Raw genomic sequence first — 18,566 nt, forward strand, 5'->3', positions numbered from 1 at the left:
CTGCAACTTACTTGGATTTCTGCTGTCAAAGCTCAGCAGCCCCCCAGCCAGCCTTCTTACCCTCTGCTTGAAGATAACTTCCCACAAGCAGATGGTGACAGGCATCAGAATTAGAGATAGTTTCCCTGATGTACACTGCTTCCTGCCTGCTCCTCTAAAATTGAATCCTTGCCTCCTGACACTGAGAGCAATCTGGTCTCGAGCATCCAATATCCTGCAGGAAAGTAAATGGAATGGCAGGTCACCGTGATCCTCTTAATTCAAGACTATATCTTTTCCTGATGTAAAAAAATCCCATCTGGGACACCTCCACAGGGCTTGGGAGATGCCAAATGACAGCAGCAGCAGGAAATCCGAAATACACCATCAGTAACACAGGTCCTGTACTGATAAATCACCAAACTTCTCTACTTAATCCAACCATATACACACCTGAGTGTCCTTCTCAAGTGATGTCCTGCAATGGACACTTGGAAAAAAAGCTATAAAGCTACCACAACAGCAAACTACACAGTAATCCATGGAGATCTGTATTGCTCAGCCCCAGCCAATCCATCATTAATTGATTTCCAGTGCCATTTAGGTTATTGTTCTTGGAGCACTGTTTTTCCCCCTACTTTGCCAATTTAAACAACAGATATTCATCTCAATGTTTCTTCTTCTTTTTCTCAGTTCACCTCAGCTCTTTGCCTTTAACCATTTTCCGATTGTACTAATACAGACTCTTTATTCCCAGGGAACAAGTGTGTTTCCATTGATTAAATTTTCACGTTGTTGCCAGGTTTTCCCTCTGCAGGCCCTCTTGATATGAAGAAAAAGGCTACCCAGGAGCAGCTGGTACTTACAATATAGTAACTCCACCATATATTCCCTTCTATCATTTAATTTCTAAACACCAGATCATTTTAAAGCGGGACACAATTTATGATGGCACACATCAAAGGTTGGCTTGGGCTGCTGGTTTGATTTTTTTTTCTTTCCTTTGGGCAGGGGTTTGATTTATTATCCCACTGTCCACCCTGGGTCATCAGAAATGTTTTCTTTTCAAATAATTAAACAGCAGCATTATCATTCACTCCTTTGGATTTTCACATCTCTTGTTCTGTCTCTCATCTTTTATACCAACATATCCTAAACAAAACATTGAAAACCAAACATTGGCAGGTTACACTTAGCCAGAAATTTCTGCTCTAAAAATAAAGCTTTGAGGACTTAATGATTTTTAAATTATTTGTTTGGTAATTCCAACAGAAACAGACTAGTTCAGAGCAAACAACAATTCCCCGGGAGCACATACAACTCCGAAAGGGCTTTCCCACTTTAGGGCAGTCTGAAGAGCAAAGCATTCTAGGGGAAAAAAAAAAAAAAAAGCAGAGTGAAAGTGAAACTGGAGAAATGTGTTGTCCAAGTCAAAACAAGGCCAAAAACAGAAGGGGAAAAGCATCCCTGAGAGCTGGCTGCTCTTTCAGCGCTCTTCCCAGCTCCACAGTTTTTCTGCTACAGCAGCTCCTGCACGTGCAGGCAGACAAGGAATACCCCCAGCATGGAGCCCCAGATCTTTGGGATTCACCCCAACGGAAGGGAGAAGCAACTCATGCTGATACCATCCAGAAGCAATGCAGTCCGTGGGAAAACCTTTGGATAGATACCTGTAAGTATGAAAACTTTCCCTGGCCAGCCCTGTCAGATATCCAGCACTCCTGTCCAGTGGAAGGTGTCCCTGCCCACAGCAGGGGCGTGGAATGAGGTGAGATTTTAGGACCCTTCCAACTCAAACCATTCTGTGATTCCATGACATTCTGGGCATTGCTCCCCACATTCAGCAGTTGCTGAGCTGTGCACTTCACGTGAGGCAGCACCAGGAAGTTCAGAGGAGAAACCTGCCCACAAGACCTGTTGCTGAAACCACCTTTTAAAATACCTCTCGTGGTTCCCTTCAGCAGCAGTCACTACAAAAGGCTGCAGCCAACAGCCCACACGCAAGCTCCTCTCCATGGGAAGGAGGCGATTTGGGGAGCAGAAGTTCAAGGGCAAGGAGTGCCTGGTGCTCTGGCAGATCCAGGAAGGGCAGGCAGTGGAACCTCAGAAGCGCTGACCTGCAAGAACAGCCATGAGGACCAGGCTGCCACGTACGAGAGATGAAGTATCCGACTGGCCTCGGCTCCTCCAGCCTTCCAGTGAGCCAAATAAATCCAAGGCATATCATCCTAAGACTAATAGAAATTAAGGCACTGTGTGAAGTAAAAATGTGCAGAAACAATATCTTCTGCCTTAAAAACCAATAAGCTAGGGCTTCACCTCAACATTTGTGTAGCAACAGGAGACGGCTGTCCTGAGACAACATCCCGCGCTGTGTGCTTTACGGGGCTCGGGCACGATGGAGTACTGATGGATATTTGGGACAGCATGTTCTGGTGGAGCGTTTTAAGAAAATACGAGTGCTGTCAAAGGGCAGGCTTTCACTTTATGCTTGCACATAACACCAGAATAAAATATTGCCTTTGGAGAATCTCACGTATCTTTTGATTAACACAAACACACGGGGAATATCTCCATCTCTCAGAGCCTTCAACTTTTCGCCTGCGTTTTCCCCCACACTCGTGGTCCCACCTCAAAGCCCCGTCCTTCCCCACCAAGGGAGGGGACATCCCCAAGGCACCTACCAGCCTGTCCTCTGAGGCCAGAGCATTCTCTTACAAAGCTGTGATCTGCAGTGGAGCAGCCAAGAGCTGCCTTCCGGGGCATGATGTTGTCTTCATGTTCAGCCTTGCTTGTGGTGGGAAGTGCAGGGGGGCCACTGACATCCTTTGTTCCTCCACTGCAGCACAGGCAGTGTAATCCAGTGTAATCCGTGTCCAAGCACCAGTGGTACCCCTAGGCCTATGGTGTAACTATTCCAGGTGCCACCCCTGATCCGCAGTGGCAGCCGAGGCAGTGGCAATACCAGTGCAGCAGAAGGTGGGAGACATTATATTCCCATCCCTCAGGACAATGTCTTCAGGCCTTTCCTTTCTCCCTTCCTGCCTATCTTATTTTGTGAGGTTATGTTCCAGCTTCTCACTCAAGACTCCTCACTGAGCTGATGGGGAGATTCCAAGGGATATTAATTGCTGTTTGAAATCACTTCAAAGGACCTTTTTTTCCCCCCTCTTGTATTAACAGCCGGAATGAGGAAATTGGTTTGGTTTTCATACTTACATCTGCTCCCCGAGTCTCTGCGCATTTCAAAACCCCATCTTAACCCAAGCCTGTTGCTATTCAGGGCTCCTGCTCCGTGCAGGCGCTCACACCCATTCCTTTCCACTTCCCCACAGATCTACAGCCCTGTGTTCCAACTGGCAGCCAGAGGTGCCAGAAATAACCACAAGAAAGGCTGCCATGAAACCTCCAGCCAAGTTTTGAAGATCCAAGCACTTGACACAAGCCTCAGTGCTTAGAGTGCTTCAGCTGAAGGCAACCTGAACTCGGGCTCATAAGGTTTGTGTATCAGGGATCAAATATCAAAAAAACGTAAATGCAATTACCTTTTTTTTTTTTCTTTCCATAAAAACATGCAGGGTAACAGTTGTTCTACAAGGCTGTTAGTGCATACTTGTAACAGTCTGCTGCTGTTCTGCCCCTCTGGTCCTAGCTAATGGCTGGTTTTCATTCCTAAGTGGTTCCCCCTGGCCCCCCCCCCGTCAAAGTCTATGCTACAGTGATTTTGGAAACTGGGTCAAAATGTAATTGCTACATTCCCATGCTTTGGGGTGGGGAAAGAAAATAAAAGGAGGAAGAATGGCAAGAAGAAATGGCGTTGGCGGTGAGCCAGTGCTGTGCTCCTCTCCCTCTCACCTGAGCCACAGCCCCAAGCGCTCCCACAGCAGCTCTTTTTTCCCAGCCCAGTTGTCAGGGAAGTGCCAGCGTGGGGTCTCCTGGCCGGACACCAGCCAGCCCTGCCCTCACGGCTGTGCTGGAGGACGGGAGCAGGCGGAAGATGCAGCTGGGGACTGGGGAAAGGCCCCACGAGAGGGGAGCAGCCCCAGCAGAGGACAAGCAGTCACTGCCCTGTGACTCTCAGGAGAGGCTGCAGTATCCAGCTCATCTCTCCAGAGCTCTCCCTGAGCCTGCCATTCCCATGTTTTCCCTTCCTGTAGCATAAGCAATAAATCCCAGTACTCTGTTTCCCCCACTTCACTGAGAAGTGTGTGTAAACATTTTCCAGAGGAGAAGGAAAACACTTGCTGTGTGTTTAGACATGCCCTTATTATTGTCACACTTACAGCACAATCTATCATACCTTATCAAACTGCACATCTTCAGCATGCAGATGCTTTGTGACGACACATTTAGGAGGCCTTCCAATATGGAAAAGGGAATGACTCAAAGACTTATTTATTCCACATCTTCCTAACTAGGTCTCTCTGAGAAACACAGAGCCCATTATACACGTCCCCTGCCTTCCTCTGTCCCTCATTGTTCCTTGTACATGCAGTTATCACAAACCAATTCCCTTTGCTGCTCCTCTGCCCAGCTTTGTTTTCCACAATTCTCAGAATATCAGTTCCAACTCTGCAGCATTTGCTGGCTCTGCTCCCAATTAATAACTGCAGGTTAGAGCTGTGTCGTTATGGCTGCAGATTAACACCAAAAAACATTGAACAGTTCCCGAGAGATACGGAGAGACACTCAACCTTTCTCTTCCTAACACCGAACGTGGTTTATCTCGTTATCCCAGCATTCCAGGGAGATGTTATGCCACTTATCTAAATGATTTAAACAGATCAGAAAGTTGGCTCAGCAAGAGCACTTGTCACTGACAACAAACCACCAGCCTGATGTTATCCGAGAAGTAACTGTATACTCTAGCACAGGTTAGACAGATCATACACAGAATAAAAAAAAATTAATTTTCATGAAATCACTCTGTCATCATCTCCACACAAGCAGCAATTAAGCAAGCAGGAGAGCACAGCAAAATGACAAGTTTCCACTGGACGTCTGGGTTCTTTCAGAGGTGTTGCAAGGCACAGGATTGTGAAAACCCCAGAGCTGCCTTTCAGAGGACTCCCCAGCTCCTAAACTCTCTGGAAAACTCTCCTGGTTACAATAACAGAATTGGTGCAAAAGACCTTGCACCTGAAAAGCGTTTTATACTGGCCATGACCCGTATCAGCAGGAAAAACTCTGTGAAATACCAAGTCTGGCACAGAGGGAAAAGGCAGCGTCAGGATTTCAGACTGGAGGTCACTGCACCCCTCCTGACTCATTCTGCCTCTCAGTGTCCTGTCCCAAACTGGCTGCCCAGACCTACCTCCAGTCCTTCCACAGATCCAGCTGTCCCATGGGCTCCTTGAGCAGGAGAACCAGCTGCTCGCAGCAGCTCGCCTTCCACATTTGCTCCAGCTCAGAGAGGCAGAGTCCAGCAAACAGTGTCCACGCTCAGAGGGACACTAACTTCGGGCCCATGTGACATTTACTATGGCCCACTTCTTCCCTCCCCTCTGCCCCCCCAGGGAAAGGGATCAAAAATAGTTTCCCCCCCCCCCCCCCGTGACATTTTGCTCCACTTGCCCAACGGGCTGTGGGAGCCTCTCCATTAAATCCACTGAAAGCCAAGCAGTGCCCCCACCACTGGGGTGAGCCCCGAAGTGGGGGCCACCCTGTGAACACCTAACCTTCCTGCTGCCAGCTCAGAGGGCCTGGGGTCTGGGACAAACGGGAATACCCCACCAGTACAATTTGCTCTGCCCATGCTGGAGGTGTAAGGCGAGCCCTTGGCCCAGTGACGCTGTAAGGAATATGTGCTGGCTGGCTGGCCAGCCCGAGCACCTGATCCTTCACCCCACTCACCCCTTCCATCCCTTCCCTCATCTGGTTTTCCTGGAAACGCAGTCCCTCCAGAAGCCAGCCACATGTCCTGCTGTGTGCACCCCTACCCCTCTGCTGCCGTGGGACTCCCGCCCTCACACATGCGGACGTGCAAGGACGCAGGACACGGCCACAGTCTCGTGTTTCAGCTCCAGGCTGCCAAAGAGCAGCAGCAATAACGAGAAGGGAGAGCTGCGTCCAGCTCCAGATGAAGGCCAGGTCACACCTGCCACCAGAAAGAAAGGAGTGGAGCAGAGCTGGGACTGGGAGCCAGGATATCATTTTCTTGATGGACAGAAGCACTGAAGACATTGTGACCTCTAGTTCAGCAATGGACAGTGCTCCTCCCTTACATCACTTGGGTTACTCTTCATGGCACCTACACTTGCCCTCATCCTGGGTTCTGTACCCAAAAGCGAGTGTTCTGTACTCAAAAGCAACTACTCACTCAAAATGCAAGATTTGCCTCCACAAAACCTGTATCTCAGACACTAAAATGGATAAGATTTCCTAATTTTATTGATTCCCCCAGAGCCAACTCTCTCGGAACACAGAGCACACCTTAATTCCAGCTCTACCTAAACTCATCACATACCTTACTCAGCAGTTATAAGCAAACAGAGCACATGTGTCTCCCTTTCCAAGGCAAGGGTGCGAGATAAAATGCAAAACTCAAAAGCTGTTCCCAAGGAAATCCCCTCTCCCCTCCATCTTGGACACTGCAAGTCTCTGGAAAGGATTTAATTCCCAGCATGAATCAGCTCAGGTCACATACAGCTGAGGCACTTTTTTCCCCTTTCTCTTTGAAGTTGCTGAAGCAAGTGTAGCTGTGGCAACGCCAGCGTCAGCTGGAGCATTTGGATATTGCAGCACCCTGCTTTGCCCAGAGCCTGCTGTGCTGCACAGAGAGGCTCAGAGACAGCCTAAGCTCCCAAATGTTCAGTGTGGAGGTGGGCCAGGCACGGGGGGAGATGCTCTCACCTGTGATGTACAGGCACAAAGAGGAACTGACTTATTCCTCTGCCATCTCCAGCATGGAAAAAACAAAACCAGTTTAGCCCCACTCTGGTGCCTTAGCCATTTCCTTCTCATCCCAACATACCTGCAGGCAATGGAAACTCATTATTAGCCTCCAGTTAAGCCTCAGAAGAGATTTTCCTTCCATAATTAACTCTTCACAACACTCACTTTTTGTTGTTACCTTTTTGCCAGGACTTTTGTGAAACAAGTCTGAAAACTTTTTAAAATGTTTTTGATTTAAAGAATGCTAATAAGTGATAGAAGTAAGAATGCTAATAAGTAATAGAAATAAGATTCACAGCAGTTAAGTGTGCAGTGCAGCAAACCTAGCCTCGTTTTTGTCCCAGAGTTATCCAGTGGATAACAGGAAGATTCTGATGTATTTTGGTTTTGGAAACAGAAACATGGCTGTGTTTTCACCCCTGTTGCAAATGAAGCTGGTACTGCCAGATTACCTGCGAACATACAAGCCTGATACACCTGCACAGCTAATCACACAGTCTGTCAGGTTATTTTGGTTTGTTTTTTTTTTTTTTTCCCCCTCTGGAAAGCTGGAATGCCACCCTTACATTAACTTGTACTTGGGAACAAAGCCAAAGCAATACTGCTGCCAGTCCAAGAACGCCTAATGAAGAACTGAATCCTGTTCAATTCAAACCTACAGGGAAAAAGAATGAAAACACATGGAAGACGAACACAGCAGAGTATGCAGCAGTTATCTCTCCTTTAAGGCTTAAGGATTTCAGTACACTGGAAAGAACTTACTGTTGATGTCATTAAAACTCTGTTTGGAAGTGGCAATATTCCGAATTCAACGTGCAGCCATCGCAGAAACCAGGAGAATTCTAAATTCTTCAGCTCCATGGAAATTAATACCAGCTAGGGGAGGGTGATTTACAACAAACCGAGCTATTTTTAACTGCCTGTTAAAATGCACATTTCTGGCTCCTACGGCTGGCAGAGCTTTCAGACAAGTAACGGGCCATACTAAAGCACATTGTGGCACTGAACACTGCAGATGTGCCTTTATAGAAACGTTGCAGGAGATGCAAAGGTTAGGTAAACATCAATTCCTTCTGTGGAGAGCCTGCTTCCAGCACAGGACATGGAAAACCTGCTCAGGCCAGCTCAATCCCTAGCTGTCACCACTTGTCTGTGTGGCCTTCCACATCCCTACTGAAAACAGGAGGAAACAGAACACGCTCTTGGAAAAGACCTAGTTCACTCCCAAGCATATTTGTTTAGAGGTGTTTCAGAAAGAAAAAAGGGATATAAGACCCCAAAATTAATACTGGTGAGGAAAGGAGGGGAAAATGTATTTAAAGAAATGGACAGAAGAAGAAGAGTTTTTCTATCTATAGAACAAGGATCCTGAAGAAAATCCCGAACTCCTTTTATAAGGCATTTTGAGAACCAAAGAATAAAGGAATTAATCTATTTCTGTTATTAACCTGTGCCTCAATTGATTTGCCAGTGGGACCCGGGTTTCCCTTAAGGAGTCTGACTTGAATGTCGGAAAGCACCGCTGACTCACCCAGAACTCCACTCAAGTTCCTTAACCTTCTCCATGCTTTGATCTCCCCATACCAGAAGCCAGAACTTCCTTCTCAGAAAGCCTGAAAACTGACAAACACAAAAGCCCCTGAAGTGGAAGGAGAGCCCTCCCAGCCCTGCATTTCAGCCATTCCAGAGAGAAGGTTGTGCACATCCTTAAAGGTGCAAGTTTGTTTCCTGGAAACCTTGACTCAATCCATCCATTTACAAGCTCAAGTCTTTCAAAATCAGGGTTCTTTTTAATTTTAAGAATTTCCCTGTTAACAACAACAAATCATCCAGTTCTATAGTTATGAGATTATTTCTTCAAGCACTTTCTTTGTGATAGAGGGAATCACAGGGAAAAAAGACATGGGAGACTTACAGCCAACCATATCTCCACACAATCCTGTCCAAAACCCGTCTCTCACAGGAATAACACCACTCACTCCGGCTAATGCCACAGGAGGCATGGAATGATTCACTGTTTAAGTGGGTAATTTCGCGAGACCTTTTTATATAACAGTTTTCTAAGAACTATTTCACATCCAGGACACAGAGTGGATATTTGAAACGGTTCCCACTCCCGTGCAACCAGAAATCTCACCAGAAATTCCTGCTTCGTTAGCCGCCTCACCAGGTTCCCAAATATCAGCAGAATACTTCCAGGTCCAAGTATTCCAACACTTCCTTGTGCATTATGGTTTGGGGTCCATACCTACGTGCTGCAGGGACATGTGTCCCTGCACAATGCAGGGGGTTGGAACTAGATGAGCTTTAAGTTCCTTTCCGACCCACACTGTTCCAGGATTCTGTGATTTTGGGATTTGGTGGTAAAGCAGCACCAACCTCGCAGACCGTGTGCATCACTCACTTAAAATTTCTTGCAGGAGTTGCTGCAGGATCTAATTAAAAGCGATTACAATTAGCTCTGTAGTATTTCCCATCACACTTGAGCATGAGTAATCAACTGAAGACGCCAAAACTCAAAATGCAAGGGGATTTATCTGGGATGCAAAGACATGAAAAAGGTTCCTTCCTCTCCGAGCTGACACCCCGTTGTCACCAGAACCCTGTAAAATGTTACCTGCCACGAATGTCACAGGCTGAAGCAGCCCAGCCTCAGAAAACAGGGCTCATTTTTCTGAAGTTGAGGAACTTGACCACTGCTGCTTTCGGAGCAAGAGCTCCGAAATGGTCTCTGCAGTTCTTTTTAACAGGATCTTTCTCCCTCTTCCTGTATTGAAAAGCAGGGAAGTTTTTAACTCAATTTAGTGAACATTATCTCCGAGTTAGAGTTGACACCCAGTGAAACGAGTGGGGGAATCCATTTCTCTTGAAATCACTTTAAATTTTTTGCTAACTCAGACAAGCAGCAGGTCGAAAAACTTGCCAAAGCCTTTTCTTACTCATCAACCAAAGAGTTTACATTTCTCCCTCCTCCTTCCGTTTGAGTGGCCAGACATTTCCGTGGCCATTTAGCCACTTGCTGGAAAATCCTCCCTCTTCTGCCAACCTGCCAGACTCTCTGTTTGCTGACCCCCGAGAACACAGAGCAGAGCTAATCTATTTACCAAAGCACTTTCCCCGGGGTGGGATGGAGGAAGGTGCCTCTGGAAGAAGAATAGACAGTTAGGCAACACGGGAGTGCTGCTGCAGGCATGAGTGGTTTATCTGCTGTTTGATCTCCTCTGCTAAGGGATGGCAAGAATGGACTTAATAACTCCGCATAAACACATGGAAGAAGCAGGAGTCTGGGGTGGTTTGGGAAGCAAAGACAACTCCCTGTTGTCAGCCTGGTTGCTCTGAGACGGTGAAGCATTCACGTTATGAAAAGCATCATCACAAAGACAGTGGTGATTCTTTTAAGGTGAAGAAGTTTCTAACTAAGCAACAAGATGGACCAAAGTAAGAAAAACTATTCAAAATTTCAAATAAGAAATTTCCCGTAGATTTTTTTTTTTTGTAGAAATACTTCCTGACTCCTTTGCATGGGAAGAAGAAAAAGAAATCCTTCTGAGATACCACAAGATCAAACTGAAGTGCCATGCATGGAGATTCCAAGGAGAATTTTCACCAGTGTTTTAACTGGGATGTCTATTCCTTCCTGCCCACGCCACTTCAACGCTGTTCTCCAGCCTCAGCTCTCTACCCCTCCCCAAGTCTCTACCAGTGCCACAACGACTTCCATCCCTTATCTCTACACCTTACTTGATCTCTTTGATGAGTTATGCAATGTTTATGCACCATTTGATCTTCTCAGATTGTTTCATAGCAACAGACAACAGTTTATGGCGAATATTGTGCGAACACTCTCCAGCAGAACATGCCTATGAGTCCTGCTGCTTTCTTGGATAATGTTATGCTCTTTGGAACAATAACGCTGGTCAACAAGTTATCGTAACTTTATGCTAAAATTAGAGCAGTTGAGCATTATTTATTTCAAGTCCACTGGTTTTAGTGAATACCAGGAAGCAGCGAGAATGTGTCCCGTGCCCTGCAATCCATGGTACTCCATCCATGACACTCTGGCAATGCCGCTTGCACATCGGAGCAATCAGAACAGGAAAAACTGCATGGTAGCCAGAGCAAGGAAAACCTCAAAGCGCTCACCACATTCCTTGGACTAAACACCTCTGTAAAAGGGACACCTAAAACCTTGAGATCTGGATTCAAAAGAGCCTCTCGGAGCCACAGTGAAAACAATGTTCAAAGACCCCCAAGGTACTACAGGAAAACACAAATAAACCCAAATTCCTCCAGCTAAGTCCCAAAGTGCTGCCAGTTTGGTAGCTGCTGCCTGAGCTCCAACCTGTCTCCCAGAACAGGCAACAAGCAGAGCAATTCAGGCATTTCTTACAAAATCAGGCGTGCAGGTAAAAGGTTTAAGTGATATTTACCATCCACATTTAGTTTGTGACCAAGCATTCCTGAAGTGTTAAAACAGCAGCCTGTCTTTGGCTTTATGTGGAGCAGTGCCTAGAGGTACCAAAGTATCCAGGCTTTGCAGTTTTCTAACCTTTCCTGGTGAAGTCCCATCAAATGCTAAGCAGCATATTCCCTCTCCCTCAGCAACTGAACCACATCCTTCATAAAACTTGCAAGAGTCCCTGCTTACAGAATCGGTCCTAGGATCCTTCCTGCAGTGTCTAGGAGAGATCCTGAACTTTGGCTTCATAATCCAGTGTCTCTCTCCCTCACTCTGTAAGGGCCTGCTTCAGTCTGGCCTCTATTTATGATGTCTCCTCCTTAAGACCTTTTCCAATTTACACATCATCTGTAATTTTCTCATTTCCAGCAGGAGAGGTAAAGGTTTTCCAGTAACAGACTTGACCAGTGTATTTGGATTTCCTGCTGCTACTTAATTGAAGTAGCTTGAATAGGTCACTGACTTCTATTTTTATATTGTCTGTATTCCAAATCAAAATGCAGTGCTCTCAATTAATTTTCAAGTCAGCTGCTAAGATTTTAAAACAGAAGGGCCCAAATATACAAAACGACCAGGCACAGACATGCTCATCCATTTAGTTTTTCAACACACACTTTGTTCCCAGGGCAAGGCCATCCACGAGATTCCCGATTTCTTTTGTTTTCTTCAATATGGATTAGCACATGAAGCAAAAACCACACTCCTGACCATCTCACAAATAGTCTGATAGGTATCAATGTCCACTGCATCATCACGGTATTTTATAATATGCAATACCCTCCCCAAATTAGATTTTAAACCACCAATATTTACAATTTAATTCCTCACAAAGTTACAAAGGGTGTACTGTTACTGTCCTTTCTGGAAACAGTATCATCTCAGGTCAGGAATATGCCACTCCATCTCTGCCACTAAGATCTCCTGCCATCGGCACACAAAGGGGAAGGAAAGGTACGAACTGTTCAGATACATAAACTCCTTTTTACGGGAGAAGCCCCGGAGTTTCAGACCATGTAAATAAATACCTGGCTGCTACCAAAGAGCAAGGACCAGAAACAGGTTCTCTGACACATTCCAAAAATAAACACGGCTGTTCCATCCCCGTTATCAGCCCTACCTGATCTGAGCCTCAGCAGGGGCCGCTTGTCAAAGCAGGCAACATCACGTCTCAGGATGACAGAGCTCTCGTGACCTTTATTGTTATTACTGTTATCAAGGACATCACAAAACGCTCTTCCTTGGAAGCTCAGCTTGGCTCTGATTTTCTACTGGAGGAAAGATTCCATTTTCCCCTTTAATTGTTTGTTGTTGTAGGGATCAGTGCTTTTAAGGTGTTTCATGTCATGATTTTTCACACACAAATAGATACTGACTCACTGGAAGAAGACAAAAGCTGAGGAATCTGAAAACAGGGCTGTTGGTATTCCTAGCTAAGTCTGCACCACCACAGGCTACACGTGTGGAATTCTAAGCCCTGGAAAGACTTGTTTTTCATGTTAGTAACCCCTTGCTTTCCACTTAACAGTCACCCAGACCACATCCAGTCCTTCAAAACAATAAGTACATGGAAAAACAAGATGAACTTCCTTCTCCACTTCAAAGAGGTAAAAATGAGAGGACAGAAATGCAACTCCAGTGCTAAGGATCTGTTGGCAGCATCGTCTCTTCTGTTGGAAGGCTTCACTCTAAACTCCCAAAACAACTCTTAAGACGCACATTTTCCAAACAAGAAAGAAATTTTTACGAGGGCATGGAGTGACAGGACAAGGGGAAATGGCTTTAAACTGACAGAGGGAAGGTTTGGATGCAAGTGCTGTGAGCCTGAGCTGGGGAGAGGCTGGGTGGGACAGAGGGGCTCAGAGCAGGGGGTGGGCAGGTCTCAGTCAGCTGAGGTGTTTCTGCAAGAAGTGTGTGATGACAAATCCACCATCCAAACCCAAGATGGTTTGCGTTGTCTTAAAACATTATTTCCATTTTCCACAAGTAGCACAGTGTCCCTTCCTAGACCTGCTTTATTTCCAATTAAACAGTAATAAAAGATGCATGAAAGGTAGGACAGGATGAAATAAGCCTTAAATATTTGTGGCCTTTCTATTTATTACAGATCCCACGCCTTCCATACAGTATGTGCCAGCATCTCCATCCAATGCTAAACACTGTCAGCATTCCAACAGGAAGAGTTTATACCTACACCTCAAGTTAATAAATCAAAATTATCACATTAACCTACAGATTCCTTTCTGGTTTAAAAGGGCTTTAGAACACTGTACAAGGAAGAGAAATTTCATACTGCTAAGCCTGGGGAGTTTGTATACTAAAATAGAGTCAGCAAATAGCACATTAGAGAGAGGTCATTCTGGAATGCAGTTGGCCAGAAATGAAACACCACAATTAGCAGGAAATTCTAACAGTTTGGTGAGAGTGCTCTGCATCACGCTTACAGAAATAGACTTAAGCTCGCATTTAAATGCCAGTCTGATTCTCAAAGCCAGGCAATGCTGATGTCTTCATCATGAAAGTAAATTCAAAGCTAACTCTGGGCCGAGTTAAAAACAGAAAGCCAAATTAGCCATTAGCATGGAAAGTCACTTTCACCGCTGTATTTTTATATTCTTTCTCTACATTTTTGGGCTGCAATTTAGTATTAGAAGATACCAGCTGCTGAAAAGCAAGCTTCAGCACAGCACTTTGTCCTTCCTAAGCCCATCCTGCTGCTCATCCCCTGGAGAGCTCTCTCATGCTCTCTCTTCACTATTCTTGCAGTCCAAGCTCAGCAAGCCAGCAGGAATTTGGGCAGAAGAATTTTCCTGCAGCTTACACAGCAGAAACACCCACGTTAACCTTCCCAATAACCCTCACACGTACCTAGGCAGGGCAGAGTTAGATTCCCAGCTATGTGATTTCTATTCACACTTTGCCCAGGTGTTGACTAATTTGGGAGCATGAGGCCAGCGCTGGCAGAAGGAGAGGGATGCCTGTTCTGGGGAGCCACCAGGTTTGCAGACACCTGCCTGGCAACAATCCCTGCCCCGCACGGCTGCCATCACACCCCTTTCCCGACTTGGGATTAGCATGTCACTTGTCTGTGCATTAGCTCTTCCCACCCGGCGTCTCCACCAGCTGTCAGAGGCTCTTCCCACCCACGGGGCAGATGGCTCTGTGGCTGGGATGATTATCCAGTGCTAGGCACTGGGACTTGGCGAGCTGCTTGGAATCCCACGGCGGAACTGTAAGAAGCTCGGGCCATGACTAAACCTGAAGCGCTGTCTGCTTTTCCAGGGGCGTGGTGCCCCAGCCCGTATGTCACCTGGAACTTGAAAAAAAAATGTGACCCACATCCTCTTTCAATTCCTTGCCCCTCTACCAGCAGCGTCTCATCACCCATGGCCAGTAACATGTGCTTTGGGAAGCCATTCTGGATGCAGTTCCTGCCAGGACTGGGAGACCAGTGTGTGGCCCTCGACCAGCACACAACAGCGGTTTGTGCCACAGAGAACTAAGCCACGTTCTGTCCAAACAGCACCGAGCAGGTAAACCCGCTGGCAGCACACTCTCAAAAGCCTCAGAAGTGACACCCTGCACCACCTCAGCGCTTACTTTCAGCTTTGTTATCAGCCCTCTGGCTACCACTAGCTCCAAATGATTTTCCTAATAATCTTTGTGCAGACATGAATAAAGAAAGTTTCAAACAGTCAGTCAGGAGCTTTTAACAAGGAATGCCAGGACTGGAAGCTGGAAGGGCAGTTAGTTCTTCCCTGAGTGCCAGGGGGCAGAACAGTCACATGTGCCATCCTTCACAGCTTTTGCAGGCAGAGAAAATAAAGCCCTGGAAGCATAACTGCATGTGAAACACTCCATCTCTGGCAACCCTGAGGCAGCCCCAGATCCCTGCAATAAACATGTAACCCTCTTTGGAAACAAGTCATTTGCAAATATTAGCCCAAACTGCTGAAGAAAAATAAAAAAAAAAAAAGAAGGAGGCAAGGTAGTCCTTAAAGCAAGACGTTCTGCCACTTGATTTTACAGTCCAGAGATGCCACCAGTCAGTATCCTAAACCTGGTGCTTAGGATTGTTCCCAAAGTGGTGATGCACAGATCCAAACTCTTTTTATTAGAACAACCACAAAGTGAAAAGGAAGAAATCGTTCCTTTTTGAAGTCACACACAGTTTACGAAAACTGGAAATTGGAAGCAATCCAATTCTAATCCCTTCCTCTGAAAGAACTCCGTGTCTTAAACACATACAGTATGTCATAAACACTGTTTCACTTTCCTTTTAACTCCTAACCAGGCAGGCAACTGGCAGCGGGCCTATTTTAAATGCATGGTAAAAAGGCAGACAAAATGACATAAAATGGCCTGTTTGAGTTCAAGGAAGCCCAACAGTCAAGCCAAACAATACACTTAATTTGCCTTTTTTAAAAAAAACCAACAACTTCAGTAGGTTTTGAAGAAGTGCAGAGACACACATGTTCACTGGGATAAACTGTCTTCCTGAAACAACTTCGGACTCTTCTGATTTTCAGCTGAGCAGCTTATTTGAAACAAAGATTTATAACTTCATGAAAGCTCAGAGCCACCAGTTTAGCCCAAATCCTTACCTGGCACCTTGCAGACTTGGGTTTTTACCCAGACAGTGGTGGCAATACCTGTTTGCTGACCTTTATGGATGTGGTCTCCCAAATGCCCACAATGCCTACAAGTAATCCCGCTCCTTGACCTTGTTGAGCAGGAGGTGTAGGTTTCCCACAGAGCGATAGAAGGTTATCACATATCACCACCACGCTTGTCAGACTGGAATCCCAGCCCCTTACCTTGTACAAGGACAGGTTTTCTAGCGGAATTCCTCACGGGTACAGGTCACACCTCTCAGGTAACCGGCTTTTGTGCTGGCCAGCCACAGGACAAGAGCACCATCCAGTGGCCCCTTCTCCAGAGCCGTGAATCCCTTCTGTGTAAGCACCTCCTGAGGCTCTCTCAGAAATACTGAGGTGTTTCAACTCTCTTAGTTTCAATCATGCAGCTTATGTCCCATCAGAAGGTGGGACTTGGTACCAAAGGGGATAAACCCCAACAACACAGATACCCAGAAAGTGGTCATTTCTGAAATTTTAGGAGTCTCTTATTTTCAGACAGCATTCACTTGGCTTTACACAGATTTCCATCCCTTGTTTATTCTCCTGCAGCTGAGCCCTTCAAACCATTACTTAACGTGGGTAATTCTAAACAAAAATTCCGATGTCTTAGAGGTAGCACACTTCCTTAGCAGCCTGGAAGGGACATCTTAAACAGCAGTGTGACTTTTGGAGCCATCACTGTTTCTATCTATCTCACTACTACTCAGAAGACCACCAGCCTCAAGTACAACCACTCTGTTTGTGGGACCTTTTTGTTCCAAAGCCTGGAGCTGAGCAGCGGGACACCTCGTTTGTCCAAGAGGCAAGTCTCATCTGAGGTCAGCCAGTCCCCTCCCTGGTGTTAACCTCACATTGTTTTTGGGAAAGAGTCATTCCAGCTTGCTTATGCTGCTCTACTCTCTCTAATTTACCTGGGGCAAAGGGTTATGTCCCTGATCTTTCCATGAGTGGTGTAACAACTTGTTGAAGGATGACAGTGTTAGACTGAATTCCTCCTGGTGCCTTATAATTATAAGGCACAGTCAGAGGGCTGTGACAGTAAGGGAGTTTGGCTTTTGGCAGCTGAGCCAAAAGACAATTAAAAAAAAAAATGGCAGTTATATAAAAAGCAGGAACAAATACTGTACACCCTTGGTATGGAAACAACTGGCATGATCTCACCTCAAAAGGGATTTAGGTGCTTAACTGCCTCTGCAACCAATTCAAATACTCAAAATTCCTCAGCCTGTGAGGGTAAGTGCAGATTTAATAATAAAAACGTTCTTTTACCTATTAGAAAGACTGCTTTAAAAGTCAACTGTAATTAATTGCTGACAGGTCTTGGTTAAACCCTTTTGAAACAGCAGCATGGACACAGTGTCCCGTTGTTAACACCACATATTGCACTCTGCAGGGACCAGTTTTCCTCTTCTTCTGTGGCGTTACTCAGGCAGGGAACAACCCAAGAGCCTAATCCCACTTTCCTTTAGGCTCGCAGGACCACAGAGCTTCTTCCCACAAGGTATCTTCCCACCAACCCAGGGCACACTTGCTCAGCCCACAGCCCAGTCCCAAAGGCACCAGAAGATGTCTGTTTACTTTGACCCTAGAGAACCAGTTTATGTTTTTCCTCTCTTCCCATCATATAACCACAAGCTGGAAGTGCCCAGCCAAAATATTAAGTCACATGTCCAGCTGAAGCATCCACTGGGTGTGGATCAGTCAGAAAGAAAGCACCAGAGCTGTATCCATGGACTCCCCCCATTACCTGTGATGCATTTCTCCCCTGTCCTTGTGCCTCTGGAGCAGGTCCCCTTTGAGCTTCACAGCAGCACACGCTGGAGGATTGGGAGAGTCTCAGATACTGCCAGCCATACCAGGAGCTGCACCGGTGCCTAGGACAAATAAAAGATGGTTCATCTTGTGCCCAGAGGCCTCTGAAAAGGCTCAGGGCCAAACTACAGCAAGAAGAGGACTGTTAGTTGCCAGATGAAACAGTCAGCAGCCAGGCTGGGTCAGGCTTCGAATGTGTCTCAATTAGCTGTGCAGGCCCTGGGGCTCTGCTGCAGGCGGATTCCCACCAGGATATCACAGAGCAACAAGGGTTTTTTTCCTCTCTGTATCCAAGACAAGCAACCGTGGGACTTGATAAAGGCTGTTAGATTGTTATTGTGTCACAAACTTTGGGTTTCTGCTCCTGTCTATCCTTGCTTATCCAACAAAGACCACCGTTTCCCAACAAAGTGGGAAAGGCAGGACTCTCCAGGTGGTTTGACCACAGACACCAAGGCTATTTAGGCCATCTTTAAAGCATCAGATTAGCTAGTCCATTCCTAAACCACACTCACAGGAGAAAGGAGGAAGCAAAAGACAAAGATGAGCCCTAAGGCTGCAGTAGCCAGTTGGCACAACTGACCCCCCCCCAACACACGTGCACACACCCAAAACTGCTCAGCTTGTGGGCAAGTCTGGGAAAGAGCACCAAGGACAATTCTCAGAAGGATCAGTACATCAGTAAGGGAATTATTTTCAGGAGTTAGTACTGGCCTGGGTACAGAGCCATGCTTTTGCCACTATGCTGGGTACTCTAAGGATGTCCCTTCCAAATCTGTACTGTA

At 46.2% G+C, this 18,566-nt stretch overlaps 1 protein-coding gene across 7 annotated transcripts in view; it reads right to left on the reverse strand.

Annotated features, from left to right (window-relative positions):
• The window catches only part of SLC4A4 (solute carrier family 4 member 4), a 140,328-nt gene that overhangs the window by 115,065 nt on the left and 6,697 nt on the right, over positions 1-18,566 (reverse strand). For 2 of the 7 annotated variants that reach the window (XM_027668190.1, XM_027668191.1), the window contains exon 2: positions 17,717-17,843. The exons of 1 other annotated variant lie outside the window; for it this stretch is intronic. In XM_027668190.1, coding sequence (XP_027523991.1) covers positions 17,717-17,727 — 11 coding nt within the window. In that variant the 5' untranslated portion in view covers positions 17,728-17,843. Of the gene's footprint in view, positions 1-5,293; positions 5,581-17,716; positions 17,844-18,566 lie in introns of those variants that run through there. 4 more of the 7 variants (XM_027668189.1, XM_027668187.1, XM_027668195.1 and 1 more) reach the window with 3 other exon arrangements.

This window comes from Corapipo altera, unplaced genomic scaffold (genome assembly GCF_003945725.1).
Source record: "Corapipo altera isolate COAL_440 unplaced genomic scaffold, ASM394572v1 214, whole genome shotgun sequence".
NCBI classification, from domain to species: domain Eukaryota; kingdom Metazoa; phylum Chordata; class Aves; order Passeriformes; family Pipridae; genus Corapipo; species Corapipo altera.